This window comes from Nuphar pumila, chromosome 3, assembly GCF_984573655.1.
Source record: "Nuphar pumila chromosome 3, dmNupPumi1.hap1.1, whole genome shotgun sequence".
NCBI classification, from domain to species: domain Eukaryota; kingdom Viridiplantae; phylum Streptophyta; class Magnoliopsida; order Nymphaeales; family Nymphaeaceae; genus Nuphar; species Nuphar pumila.
In genome coordinates, this window is record NC_143251.1 from 120,391,192 (window position 1) to 120,405,440 (window position 14,249).

The 14,249-nt window shown below is 46.1% G+C and overlaps 1 protein-coding gene across 4 annotated transcripts; it reads right to left on the minus strand.

The window, feature by feature from the left end:
• Nucleotides 1-541: 541 nt before the first annotated feature.
• LOC149843493 (uncharacterized) lies at nt 542-12,109 on the minus strand. 4 transcript variants are annotated; one of them, XR_016431138.1, is made up of 6 exons: nt 11,579-12,109; nt 10,936-11,228; nt 9,150-9,528; nt 8,177-8,349; nt 7,357-7,434; nt 912-927 (listed from the first exon to the last, which is right to left on the minus strand). XR_016431138.1 is itself a non-coding variant. In XM_090001851.1 (5 exons), coding segments are annotated over exons 1-5 (1,179 nt in total). In that variant the 5' UTR covers nt 12,017-12,109; the 3' UTR covers nt 542-925. The 4 variants fall into 4 exon arrangements, 3 of the variants coding, with proteins under 3 accessions (XP_089857977.1, XP_089857975.1, XP_089857976.1); XM_090001851.1 differs by lacking the exon at nt 8,177-8,349 and having other exon boundaries at nt 542-927; nt 7,368-7,434; XM_090001849.1 differs by lacking the exon at nt 8,177-8,349 and having other exon boundaries at nt 542-927.
• Between the last annotated feature and the right edge of the window lie 2,140 nt (nt 12,110-14,249).

Sequence of the window (14,249 nt, forward strand, 5' to 3'; positions counted from 1 at the left end):
AAGTTCCCGCACTTATTGTGAACTTCAAAATATTAGCGGATCTAAAATCCTGAAAATTGAACAACTTTTTGTAACTTATTGGAAAGCAAGTTCTGGAATTGGGATGATCCAATTCCAAACTGTGGAAATGTCAACTAAGTTGGAATTTCAATTCCAGAGTCCAATACTGTAGCTAATCTCAAAACATCCTAACAGGAGAAGAAAGTCACCTACACTCATGCAAGCAGGCGCAGTGCGGACGCATGCACCCGAAGCTTGAACAGATTTCTCATTGACCAAACTGCTTTTGCACAAGTGCAGGAGTTCACAAGGACTCAAAAAGATGGCAAAAAAGGGGGGAAACCCCCACATTTCAAATTGAATCAAGGGGAAGCACAGTGGAAGGTCTGCACTGATCAAACTGAATCAATGGAACAAACACAAGGGAAACACACAGCTTGCTTCCTCATGTGCAAAACAAGCACGCAACAAGCCGAGCAGCAATCACACTGCTCTTTGATTTGTTAGTCAACCTTGAGCGAGAGCGGATCAGGGAAAACACTGGGTGACAAGCGTAATATAAAAAGGAAATACAAGCCCAGACACTGTCCAGTTTGGTACGCAGAGTAGCTGCAAGTTCCACAATGGCGGAAATGTTTCTCTTCTGCGCGGTGTTTTACAAAAAATATTTTACGTCTCACCTGGGCACAGTCAGCTCCCCGGCTAAAATAGGACTAAGCAGAGATATTATATGCAGTGATGAATGTAAAAACAAGAACTACACCAATCTGCTCCCCCCTCTAGATGGCCTGATCACGTTGAGGTGGTGGATTGAGGTAAACTTTTCTCCTTCTCCATTCATCTTCAAAGGACCAATTCTATGTACCGTTCACAGAACTAGTCAGAATCACTCTCCATGCTTTCCAGACCCTTGAGCCCCCTCCTCTTCTGCAATGCCAAAAGCACGTTTGATGAGCAAACAATCACAAAGCCAATAGACAAATCAGTTTTTGGACGCTTGATGAGCAAAAACAACCACAAAGCCAATAGACTACTCAGTTTTTGCACGCTTGATGAGCAAACAATCACAAAGCTAATAGACTGCTCAGTTTTTAGCTGGTTTGCAACAATATAACATTATCAAGCACTACCCAAGTATAAAAGAAGAAAAATACCGCAGCAGAACTCAAACAGCCAATTAAATGAGCTACAGTAGATGTCACGGGCCTATTTCCTTCAATGGGCCAGCGCGGCGCGACGGTCCTTCCTTACCGCCGCAAGCCTACTCGTCAGCTCGCTTGCCGGTCGCGGAAGCTTATGATCAGAGTGCAAGAGAGCAAGAGAGAATAGAGGGAGAGAAGTTGCAATCACAACGAGGGTGAACAAAAGAAAGCTCAACGCATTTAATTCATTCACAATTTTGCCCGCAGGCTATTACAGTTCAAGTATACGAGCTGCCCCTTCGGGGTATTGATTCACCTGAACCGGGCAGCTTACATCAGACTCAACAAAAGCAAAACAGACTCTAGCGCAACTGTACACTGTAAGTCGCAAGGGAACATGCTCCCCCCTTCAAATCATGCGCCGTCCTCGGCGCCATCTGTTTCGTGGTAAGCCCTGACTTCAGCCGGGTAGCGGCTGTTCATTCGAAATGCAGGCTCCCACGTTGGTTCCGCTGTTTCCTCCCACTGCACCAAGTATTTCTTCGCTTGCCCCAAGTAGTTGACCTTGTGGCGAAGGATCTGACTGAGGTGCTTCTCGGCCCGTTGTGCTGCCGGGGCCCTCTGCATGATGGGAGCGCGTTGCGGCACATTGCGTTCCGGGTCTCCATCATCTGGATGGAACTACTTAAGGTTGCACACGTGGAACACCGGGTGCACCTTGAAGTCTGGGGGCAACTCCAGCTTATATGCCAGCTTGCCCACCTTCTTTGTGATGGTGAAGGGTCCCTCATACTTTCTGAGTAGTCCGCGGTGCCGCCCGCGGAAGATGCCTGTGCGACCAAGATATAACTTCACCAACACTTGGTCCCCAACCTGGAACCCTGCGGGCCGACGGTGTTTGTCCGCCCACTTCTTCATTCTCTTCGCCGCTTTGTGTAAGAATGCCTTCGCCAACTCATTCTGCTCGTGCCAGTCGCGAACAAACTGATAGGCGAAGGATGGCCTTCCCTTTTCTTGTGCGGCAAGAGTGTGCGGGGTCAGTGGTTGCTGCCCCGTGGCTATCTCAAACAGGCTATGGCCTGAAGATTCGCTCTTCTGCAGATTATAGCAAAACTGTGTCACATCAAGGAACTTCACCCAATTTTTCTGATTGGCACTAACAAAGTGCCTAAGGTACTGCTCCAGTATCCCGTTGATGCGCTCTGTCTGCGGATGGAAGCTTGTTGAAAACAGCAAATCAGAGCCAAGTAACCGAAATACTTCACGCCAGAACTTGCCCGTGAAGCGAGCATCGCGATCGCTCACAATGCTCTTTGGTATGCCCCAGTGCTTCACCACATGCTTTACGAACAACTCTGCAGTCTTCTCTGCAGGGCACTCCTTGGAAGCTGAGATGAAGGTGGCATACTTTGAGAAACAATCCACCACGACTAAAATAGAACTGAGGCCCTCTACCTTTGGCAGACTAACAATAAAGTCCATAGAGATGCTTTCCCAAGGACGTTCTGGAATTGGTAGAGGCTCAAAGAGACCGGCAGCCTTCTGGTTTGTCCCCTTATCTTGCTGGCAGATGAAGCATGTCCGCACATACCCCTCAACATCGTCTCTCATCTGCGGCCAATAGTAGCCGCGCTCAAGGAGTGCTAAGGTCCGCTCCTGACCAGGATGGCCGGCCCATAGTGTATCATGGCACTCCTTGAGTAGCTCTCGGCGAAGGCTTCCCCACCGTGGTACAAAGATGCGTCCCCCTTTTGTTACAAGAAGGCCATCCTGTAGCCAAAATCGTCGAGTCTTCCCTGCCTGCGCCAGAGAAACAAGGTGTTGTGCGGTCGGATCCTGCTGTGTACCCTCGCGGATGCGGCTCAACAATGCACCCTCCAAATGCACTTCAGAAGGCTCTGCGCGCGCAGCAGCTAATTCAGCCCTACGGCTCAAGGCATCCGCCACAACATTGGTTTTTCCAACCTTGTACTCTAAGGCAAAGTCGAACTCAGCCAAAAACATCTGCCATCGAGCTTGCTTGGGCGTCAACTTCTTTTGCGTCTGAAAATAGCTCGTGGCCACATTGTCCGTCTTGACGACGAACTCGGCACCCAAAAGGTAGTGCCGCCAGGTCCTGAGGCAATACACAATGGCGGTCATCTCACGTTCGTGCACTGTGTAACGCCTCTCTGCATCCTTCAGCTTGCGACTCTCATATGCGATCGGATGACCATCTTGCATAATAACTCCGCCAATGGCAAAGTCTGAGGCATCCGTGTGGACTTCGAAGGATCTCGAATGATCAGGCAGTCGCAGCACTGGCTCTCTCACTGAGGCTTTCTTCAAGCCCTCGAAGGCATCTTGGCACGCTCCTGTCCAGAGCCATACCCGATTCTTCTTCAACAAATCTGTGAGGGGCGCAGCAATGAGGGAATAACCTTCGATGAAACGCCGATAATAATTTGCCAAGCCGAGGAATGACCGCAATTCTGGCACTTTGCTTGGCGAAACCCATTCCTGGATGACCCTTATCTTCTGCCCATCCATACGCAGCACACCACACCCCACAACGTGGCCAAGGAAGCTGATCTCCTCCTGCCCGAAGAGACACTTCTCTCGTTTAACACAGAGATCATTCTCCTTCAGCACCTGAAACACTGTTCGCAAGTGCCCGACATGTTCCTCCATGTTACTGCTGTAGATCACGATATCATCCAGATAGACTACCATAAACTTGTCTAAGTAAGGGTAGAAAATCTGGTTCATTAAAGTCGTGAACGTGGCTGGAGCATTTGTCAACCCGAATGGCATTACTAGAAATTCGTAAGCACCATAGCGGGTGACACAAGTTGTTTTCGGCTCATCACCTTCGGCAATCCTCACCTGCCAGTAACCCGATCGCAGATCTAGCTTGGAAAAGATACGGGCACTGCCTAGCTGATCGAACAAGTCTGCTATCAATGGCAATGGGTATTTGTTCTTCACCGTGACCTTGTTCAAGGCCCGGTAATCCACACATAACCGTTTAGAGCCATCATGTTTCATCTGAAAAAGGACCGGGGCACCAAATGGGGCTTTTGATGGACGAACAATGCCTGCGTCCAACATCTCGTCTAGCTGCATGCGCAGCTCCTTCAACTCTGCTGGCCTCATACGGTATGGAACCATTGCGGGAGGCTTTGCTCCCGGGGTCAACTCAATCTTATAGTCGACCTCGCGTCTTGGCGGAAGACGCTTTGGCAATTCCGGAGGCATCACCCTCCGAAACTCCTCCAATAGAGGGGCTAGGGTCGGCGGCACTGCTGCTTCTACCTTCCCTTCATCTGCACGCACTGCAACTAAGAATGTTTGCTCCCCATGCTTGACACCCTTCTTCAGTTGCATTGCTGATAACACTGAAGACTTGCCTTTTTGCGTAAGGCACTGCACTGTGTGGGACAGGTCTGATCCCATGATCGTCAACGTGTTAAACTTTGGCAGCAGCATCACATTCTGGCTTCGCAGAAACTCCATACCCAGAATCACCTTGAAATCGTCCAGGGGCACCACAGAGAAGTTGGCTTTGCCGACCCAACTCCCCACTTGAGTAGCCACATCTCTTGCTTCACCAAGAATGGGCTTGGCCTCAGAGTTTACTGTTTTGATAGTCCTCTGCTTTGGCCCAGTTTTCAAGCCCAACCGCTTTGCCTCTTCCCGCGAGACAAAGTTGTGTGTGGCCCCGGAGTCTACCATTGCCGAAGTAGACTTTCCATTCATAATGACTTCTACGTACATAAGTTCTTTACTGACCTGCATGTTCTTAGCTGCGCAACTTCTAGCTGCGTTAATCGATCGCATGGCGCCCATCCTCGGTTGCATGGTCTCAGTGTCACTGCCTTCAGTATCGCTGCATTCTTCCTGTGCAGCATTGGCTTGCCCGTCGTCCTTTACAAGGCGCTTTGGGCATTGCCGGGCGATATGTCTATCACCACAGAACCAACATGTCACAACCACACCCTTGTTGTTGTTGTTATGCTTTGTGTAGTTCTGTTTCTTTTCGGATTGATGGCGTGTCGACGCCTCACCTTTATCGTTGCGCTGCTCATCCTTCTTGCCTCCGTGGTCAGGCTTCTTCCCAACTTTGGTTGATGGGGTGAAAGGTTTGCGCTGAGTATCAACTAAGCGCTCAGCCGCCACATATGCATCTTCCAAAATACGGGGGTTGCTCCTTTCCACTTCGGACTGTGCCCATGGTTGAAGTCCCACAATGAACCAGTTGAGCATGTCGTCTTCTGGCATGTTAGGTATCTCCAGCATAAGCTTCTGGAACGTTCTGACATAGTCTTGCAACGAACCAGTATGTTTGAGTTCACGAACCATCCGGTAAGCCTGTCTCTGCGCATTTCTTGGCATGAAGTAGTTGCGCAACTCTACTTTGAAGTCGTCAAAGGTGTCTATCACACATTGACCCCTCTCCATGTCATTGCGCTTCCGCCTCCACCAAGCGATAGCATCACCATCAAGTAAGGCTGCTGCAGCCTTGATCCTCAGATCTTCAAGGGTCACATTTTGGATATCCAAGTAGTCTTCTACTTGGAACAAGAAGTTCTCAATGGCCTTGCTGTCGCGAGAACCATTGAATTTTGCGGGTCTAGGTACATCAATCCTTGATGGTCTCTCACCATTTCCGTCATTCAGGGTCACCGTCCGCTGCAACGTACGGTTCCTCAACTCAAGATCGGTCACTGTAGTCGTCAACGAAGTGACCTGCCCCATTAGTAAGTTCACCTGCTCTTGCAGGCTCGCCACCACATCATTCAATCCATTGAATGATTCACATGCGCGTGAAATCGCTTCATCATGCGAAGTCACATCTTCCACCAACTTGTTAACAGTTGCAGCCAACTCTTCTTGGCCCCGAGGTGAACTCATCTCCTCAGCTTCGGCAACTGCCTTGCCTCTGGTGTTGCGCAAGTGTTCATAAGGCGCCACGATGTCTTGCTCACAAATCGCAGCCTGTCGGCGTGTCTGTCGACACCGACTCCGGAGTCCCTTCCCCAGCACGAGAACGGGCTCTGGTACCACTTGTCACGGGCCTATTTCCTTCAATGGGTCAGCGCGGCGCGACGGTCCTTCCTTACCGCCGCAAGCCTACTCGTCAGCTCGCTTGCCGGTCGCGGAAGCTTATGATCAGAGTGCAAGAGAGCAAGAGAGAATAGAGGGAGAGAAGTTGCAATCACAAGAAGCAATCACAACGAGGGTGAACAAAAGAAAGCTCAACGCATTTAATTCATTCACAATTTTGCCCGCAGGCTATTACAGTTCAAGTATACGGGCTGCCCCTTCGGGGTATTGATTCACCTAAACCGGGCAGCTTACATCAGACTCAACAAAAGCAAAACAGACTCTAGCGCAACTGTACACTGTAAGTCGCAAGGAAACAGTAGAATCAGCACTAAAAAAATGCCATGAAAGCTGCCTAAGAGGGCAGCAAATTTTCAGTCTCCGCAAGCAAGATAGAACACAATCAGGAATATGCTACCAAACTTCTCCGCTTGCCATAACCAATGCTATATTCTATCACTTTTCCACTTCTTTTTTTGGAAGAGAGCCTGCTACAGTAGAATCAGTACTAAAAAAATGCCATGAAAGCTGCCTAAGAGGGCAGCAAATTTTTAGTCTATGCAAACCAGACAGAACACAATCAGGAATATGCTACCAAACTTCTCCGCTTGCCATAACCAATGCTATATTCTATCACATTTCTACTTCTTTTTCTGGAAGACAGCCGATGATACACTCAAATTATGCATTGGTACTACATCAGAATTTTACAAGCTAGGCATTTATATATAAATCAAAGGCTATAGCTGGTATAGAAGCAGCTTAGTTCTGAGGTACAAGTAAAACAAGGCAGCCAGCAAAATCTGTGGACTAAAAAAGAACACGAGGATTGGACTCAATATTTTGTCCAAGACACAAAAAAACAAGTCACACAACTCCCAATTTAAGAAGCTCAAACAAAAGCTTGGAAATTGATGTTACATAGACATGGACATGGGTAATAAACATGACATACATACGCTTGACACAACGTGAGAGTTTTGTAAAACTAAGACATGGAGGTATGGCTGTAAACACACAGACACACATTAAACAAACAAAAGCAGGTTTAAATAATATCATAAACAAAAAAACAAACAAAAGCAGTAAAAAAGGGGAAAAAGAAAAAAAAAACAGAGGGAAAGAGAACCTTCTTCACACATTTCTTCTCCCTAACTTCATATCGTCCTCTCGATAAGTCGCACAGCCACATCCCAGGAAAGCAATACTGCCAAACAAAACAAGAACAAAGCAAAAGGTATTACCCACCTACGTTGACACCAAACTCCAGCTTCAAAGATTAACCACAACCACCAACACAACCTCACTACCAAAAAAAACAGCACAAGAATTAAGAATTCAGATGCATATACAAGGAGAAGCAAAACATTAATAATGCCACTCACAACCTTGTCCTGATGAGATTAATGGCATGTTCACAAACTTGTGAATCGGTTTCTCACCTGAGAAAGTAGGTTATACTTTCTCAGGTGATAAAGTTCTTCACAGCTTTCCAAACATGTGATTCATTTTCTTAGAGAAAAATCACCAAAAGAGACATCATTTTCACAGGTGAGAAAAATTACCCATGAAAATTTCTTCATTTTTTTTTCTTTTGAAAGAAGAAAAAATTTATTCAGATTAAATGATGACCAGAGAGTCAGAGACAATCGGTGCAAGATTACAGAAAAGGCAATCAAAAGTTTTTCCATTCTCCAAACTGAGGTAGCAAATCTCAGCCACGGTCTGCTTGTCAAGTGAAAGGTGGATTTAAAGGTGGTAAAGATGTGATTTCCCAACATGAAATACGTGAGATGGAAGGATGGTGAGGGCCCAGTATGATGGTTTAGAGATAGATCCTCATCATAGCAAGAAAACCCCACAACGTATAATGTAACTATGGCTTCCCTGCATTAAAGAAGTGACATTTTGGTGTAACTTTGCAAAAAACCAACTAAGATATTACTCACATAGGGAAGGCATCAAACAGGTGCTGCACCGAAAGGAACTCCCCAACCTAGGGGTGGGCATCGGGCCGGCCCGGCCCGCTAATGGGCCGGGCTGTTGATAACGGGATGGGTTTTGGCACTGTTCTTAACTGGCTCGGGTTTGAAGAGAGCCCATGGCCCGGCCTGGCCCAATCCTAAAATACATAAATGTTTGACTGATTATGGGTTAATGAGAGAATAGCAAGTTCCCATGCAACTAATTAAGAAAACAGTAATAATTAGCCAATAGCAAGTTGCCATGCAACTAATTAGGTAAATAATAATAGTTATTCAAGTTACTAAGTAATAGTAAATTTAAAAAAAAAATATTATTAATAAAATTAATAAATAACTCAGGCCCATCGAGCCAGCCCGGTAGCCGGTGAGCTGGCCCGAGCCCGACCCATGTATATCAACGGGCAGGGTTTCGGCCTGGTACCTAATGGTCCCAGGCATAAAATTATGGCCCAAACCCGGCCCATGGCGGGCAAGGTCAGCTTGGCCCCAACCCTACCCCAACCCTACTTTATCCAATGGCAAGACTGTAAAATCCCCGTGTGGCATCAAATACACCACACTGTAGCATCAATAAACACACATCTTGTGAATAAGACGGGTCCAGAGACCAGAGTACGTGGTTTCCTGTAGATAAGGATAGCAAAGTGTAACTTTAAGAAATGCAATGAGACCTACCCAGTTAGTTTCATTACAGAGACAGGTTACCAAAGACTATAAAGAAAGGCTGGAATAATTATACAACCATCAAAGGACACAACCTGCAGTGGAAGAATTTCTCCAAAGCCAAGGGGCTAACCAGTAACCGTAAGATGCCCCAAAACCAAAACCACAATTAAAATATCAAAATTTTCATACAAGCATGCCTTTTTTACTTGCAGCAATAGATGTCAATATAGATAAATAAGAAACAAAGGAAATGGTTTACTTAGAAGTATACCTGAAGGTGTCTGTCCACTATCTTGGCCCTCTTCTTTGGTCTCTGAGGGAGTTTGGTACCTTTGATGGCAAGGAAATCATCTTCCTTCTCTTTCCTCGACAATGAAATGTAGAACCTGGGCCACTCAAACAGATCCATGTTCAACTTCTCCGGCGCAACAGTGGCAACGCCGGACTCGGGTGCAGGTGCAGGCACCGGGCAGCTGAAGTCTGGCTGTTGGGCGTTGCTTGTCTGGGCAGTCAATGATGGGCAAGCAGCATGAGGCTTCTCCATCTTCTCGGGCGAGGCCGACTTTCGCTTATCCATTGATCTGCAGACCGGACGGCTGTTGTTGCTCGACGGGCAGCCGTTCAACATGTTGGGCAGCTCATCCAGGTTTCTGTTCATGGTAAATCCAGGGGAAAGAGAGAGGTGGGTGGTGAGAAAGCAGATTGGTAGACAGCAAAAGAAGGCACCAACAAACGAGTTAAAAGAAACACTGGAAGGTGAGAAAGGTGAGCGACCGGTAGAACACTGGGAGGTGAGAAAGGTGAGAGAGCAGTAGACAGCAAAAGAAGTCACCAACAAATGAGTTAAAAGAAACACACACAGAGAGAGAGAGAGAGGGGTTCTTTGCAAAGCAAAACAACAACCGATCAAGTTACATACTTGATCTTAGCAGGGGTGTGAGTCCCTTGCTGCAAGGTTAAAACTAATAAAAAACTATTCTCGACGAGTAGAGGGAGTAAAAAAGGAGAGCATTATTGAAGCTTTACAACGCAGATACAGAAACAGGACCACGGTCAACATGAAACTTCTCGACCATAACGAAAGGTCTGAACCATACCCATGGTTTCTCCTTGTTCTAGAAAAAGGTTTGGGCATTAGAATTGAAAAGAACCACACACATGCCTCCACTTTTCTTTTGAGTACTTTTTCCACATCAACAAAGAGTCAAGTCTCTCCCGGATGTACCAAATCCCTCCCTGGTGCCCTCCACTGAAACATGGTCACCAAGGTGAGAGTTTTCACGTCAAAAGGCCCAACTAAGCCTGGGGATAGATCAGAAAGAACCACCATCGGACCTTAAACCCTAGTCCAGTCGAATCATGAAAGTACCATAACCACAGTTTTAGTCAAACCTACCATGATCGACGCAGCATGACTCACGCCATAATTTGTGTGGCAGAGAAAAGACCCTAAATATTAACGGAGCTCTAATTCACCCACTTATCCAGAAAAATAGGATAGGTTGGGATACTGCACTATGCAGAAGGAATGCAATTTCCCGAATTATTTCACTTTTCTGGATAAGTTATTCCGCCAAAACACCCAGTGTGCGATCTGCTAATTTGCATCCTGAAGGAGTTGAGGGCATCGAAGTCATTCATTCATAGAGAGAGAGAGAGAGAGAGAGAGAGAGAGAGAGAGAGACCTACTGTTTCGATGCACACTTATCCAGAAAACTCAGATTTGATTCTGGTTCAGAAAAAAATATCCCAATTTTTCTGGATAAAAGGCCTGACCCAAATTCCAAAAGAATCTGTATCCGGAAAGAGACCGGGAACAGATTGCTCATCCGGTCAAACCTTGGTTCACCCACTTATCCAGAAAACCGGATCACACCAAGAAACCAGTGCTCACCCACTTATCCAGAAAAACCGGGATAAGTTGGGATATTTCACATCGGTCGTTCTAACATTGACGAGACGGTAGCGGTCACCATGGAACAAAGCACAAGAACGATTCACAGTAACGAGAACATCAACAAACCCCCAAAACAACTGAGAACCGCCATGATCTACACCTGCTAAGCGTCTCTCCGGCGGAAGCACACGGCCGGAGATTGCTCCCGCGCGCGCACCCGACCGCCGTCGCCTTCTGGTGGTTGGCCGCAGAACCAGGCTTATCCGGCGACACCACCGGCCTCCGGGGGATCTTCATCGCCTGCGGCGAGCCGTTCTCCGACCTCGACCCTCTGGACCTCTTGTTCTGCCCCCACTGTAGCAGCACGTCCCCTCCTCCCGGTGCCGCAACCGAGTTTTTGCCGGAATCACTATTGTTGGTGGTGATGGCGGCGGCGGTGGTGGCTTCTGGATGCTGAAACAAAAAAGAAACCATTTTTACAACCATCTTGAGTACACAAGCCATCCTCCACAAGACAATTTCCCCAAAAGCCAAGGGGCAACCAAAATAGTTCTCCCAACCCAAAATCGGACGCAGAGTATAGGATCATGGGTTTTTCCTTTTACCATGTACTTTGGGATTAGGCTGCGATTTGTGCACCCATTTATCCAGAAAACTGGATAAGTTGAAATATTCAGATATGCTCCATAATACAATCTCCCAACTTATTCCAGTTTTCTGGATAAGTGGGTGCATCGAAAAACAAAAGAACACTTCAGAAAATGAATGAAGGAAAAAAAAAGGAAGGGTGTGGCTGATTATACCGGGAGGTTGGTCTCCTCTGCGATCTTGGCCCTCTTCTTTGGAACGTGGGGGAGTTTGATGGAGAGGGACTCGTCTTCCTTATCTTTCCTCGAAAGGGAGAAGTAAATCCTGGGCCACTCGAAGAGATCCATATTCAGCTTATCCGGTACAGGAGCGCTCTCCCCTGCCTCGGCCGCCGGTGCCGGACCGCCGGAGTCCAGCTGCTGGGGCTTCTTGTTGTTGTGGAAAGAGGGTGGTGTCGGACCGCCGGAGTCGGGCTGCTGGGGCTTGTTGCTATGGTTGTTGTGGGAAGAGGGTGGTGCCGGGGAAGGATTTTCCGTCTTCTCCGGCGACATTGAGGACGAGCGCTTGTCTGTTGATCGGGGGAACGGACGGCTGCTGTTGATAGAGGGGGAGCCATTCAACAGACCGGGCAGCTCATCCAGAGCCCCGCTCATGATAAGAGATGGGTGGAGGAGTGAGAAACGGAACAGGCAGGAGAGAGAGAGAGAGAGAGAGAGAGAGAGAGAGAAGCTTAACGAGTTGAGAAGGAAGATGAACCGTAAGGAGGGGTTGAGCCTTTGAGTCCTCTGAAGGGAAATAATTTTTTTCTTCTTTTTTTTTATGGGCCTTCGCTTCTTAGTTGCGTCACATGGATACTCTAATTAACTATCGTGTCGTGTCCTTTAGTATAGTATTTTGATGAAAAAAATTACTTAGAAGGAGCGTATTCCATGGACCATGTAGGTCTGAACAACAGGCCACGCAGCCTACGGGTAGACCATAACCCAGCCAGTCTAGGCCAGGCTTGGGCTTAGTTTTTGAACTAGGGCTCGACCCAAACCAGGCCTAGGCCCATCCCGGATTTTGGGGAGCTGGACATAGGCCCAGCCTACCCAACCGAACCAGGCCTGGTTTAGGTCACAGGTGGGCCATTGGCCTGCCCTTAGGGCTTAAACCGGCCTGGCCTGTCACGGACTGGTCAAGCCCATTAAAAAAACGGGCCGGTCCTTTTCTCTGTGTCCTGTGTCGTAACTTTTGAGTTGCAGGTAGCCACACATTTTTATGGTTATTTCAAGTTGCAAGCTGCGACCAACAGGGGCTACGGTTGTCTGGTTGGAGCAGTGAGTGCACGTCACCTTGTGTGTTGGGACTTTGCAAGTTCAAATCCCATTGGTTTTCCAAAGGGATTTCACTTCGAGCTTAGGTGAAATGGTCTCTCCCAGTGTTGTTAGTACCGGCCTTAATAGGGTATCGTATCGACAGAAAATCGAGACATAAATGACTTGAGCTATCTAATTTTAAAATAAAAAACTAAAAATGTCCAAAAAAATATTTTTTTATATATCTTTCTCTGGTTAAAAAGACCATTTAGATCGATTTAGCTTTAAATCAGTATCGTTCTATTCACCTGAATCATTTGAAAAACGATTCATGGCCCGAGACGATTCTTACAATATTAGTCTCTCCTATGTAGGGCCGAACAGCTTGTGACTCAATTTGGTTCTGTTAGTCACAAGCTTGTTCATGATCAGCTCATACAGCTAGCAAGCTGAGCTACGAGCAGTGGCGGATCCAGTATTTTGCTTAATAGGGGGCAAAACAATTTTATAATAAAATAAAATATAAACTAAAATATAAATTTTTATATTTTGCTTAAAGGGGCAAAATTTTTTATAATAAAATAAAATATAAAACTAAAATATAAAGGTGAGCAATATAAATTTTTATAATTTTCTTAAATGGGGGCAAAAAAAAATTATAATAAAATAAAAAATAAAACTAAAATTTCAAAACTTGTAAATGACTAAAATACTTGTGCTTAAAGGAGGGCAAAAAATTTCAAAACTTTACGAGCAGCTTGTTTACCTTAAAAGAGTTGAGACCAAAGACATGGTGTTTGGCTCATCTCATGTGAGCTCGTATAGATAAAAAAAATATTGTTTATGTGATATATAATCTAAGTACAATATATAAAGAGAAGGATGGAAAAATATATACATATAAAGAGAACGATGCATGACAAATAAACATGTAAAATATAAACTATTAAGTTTAATAAGTGTAATATATAAATATATATCTGTATATATATTCTATGTATAAATAACTTGAATTTTTTTTTAGATGAACCAGCTCATGTTCAGCCTGTTTAGGGATGAGCCAAGCTTGAGCTAGACTCAACTAAACACGAACACGAGTTGAGTCACGAGCTCGGTCTACTAGTAAAAGAGCCAAGCCTAAAACATGCTCAGTTCGGTTTGCTCGACTCATTTCGGGGTCCTGCTCCTATCTATTTGCAATGAAAAGTGGAATTGGTAACTATGACCTAAAGGTAGTAGAATGAATTTCTTATTCCTTTGTTTGATTTAAACAACTAGTTTGTGAAAACAAAATACATGGAGCTCATCTCCTTTTTTACTGGATCAAGCCCTAATTGGCCCCACACTATAGTGATAAAATCCCTGGAGAATGGACCAGGTCCACATCAGTTTATGTCTGTGGGAGGTTTGATCAAAAGAGGAATTGAACTTGTGATTTCCAATACTTTTATATTGCACTTGGCCTCCTATTACTAGAACTCATGAGGTCCACTCTATCCACCGGCGCGCCTGGCTTCAACCTTGTAACTGGGGCGCTTTCCGTGAGTTTCAAACTTGTGACATCCCTTCAACTTGGTTGTGTTTAGGG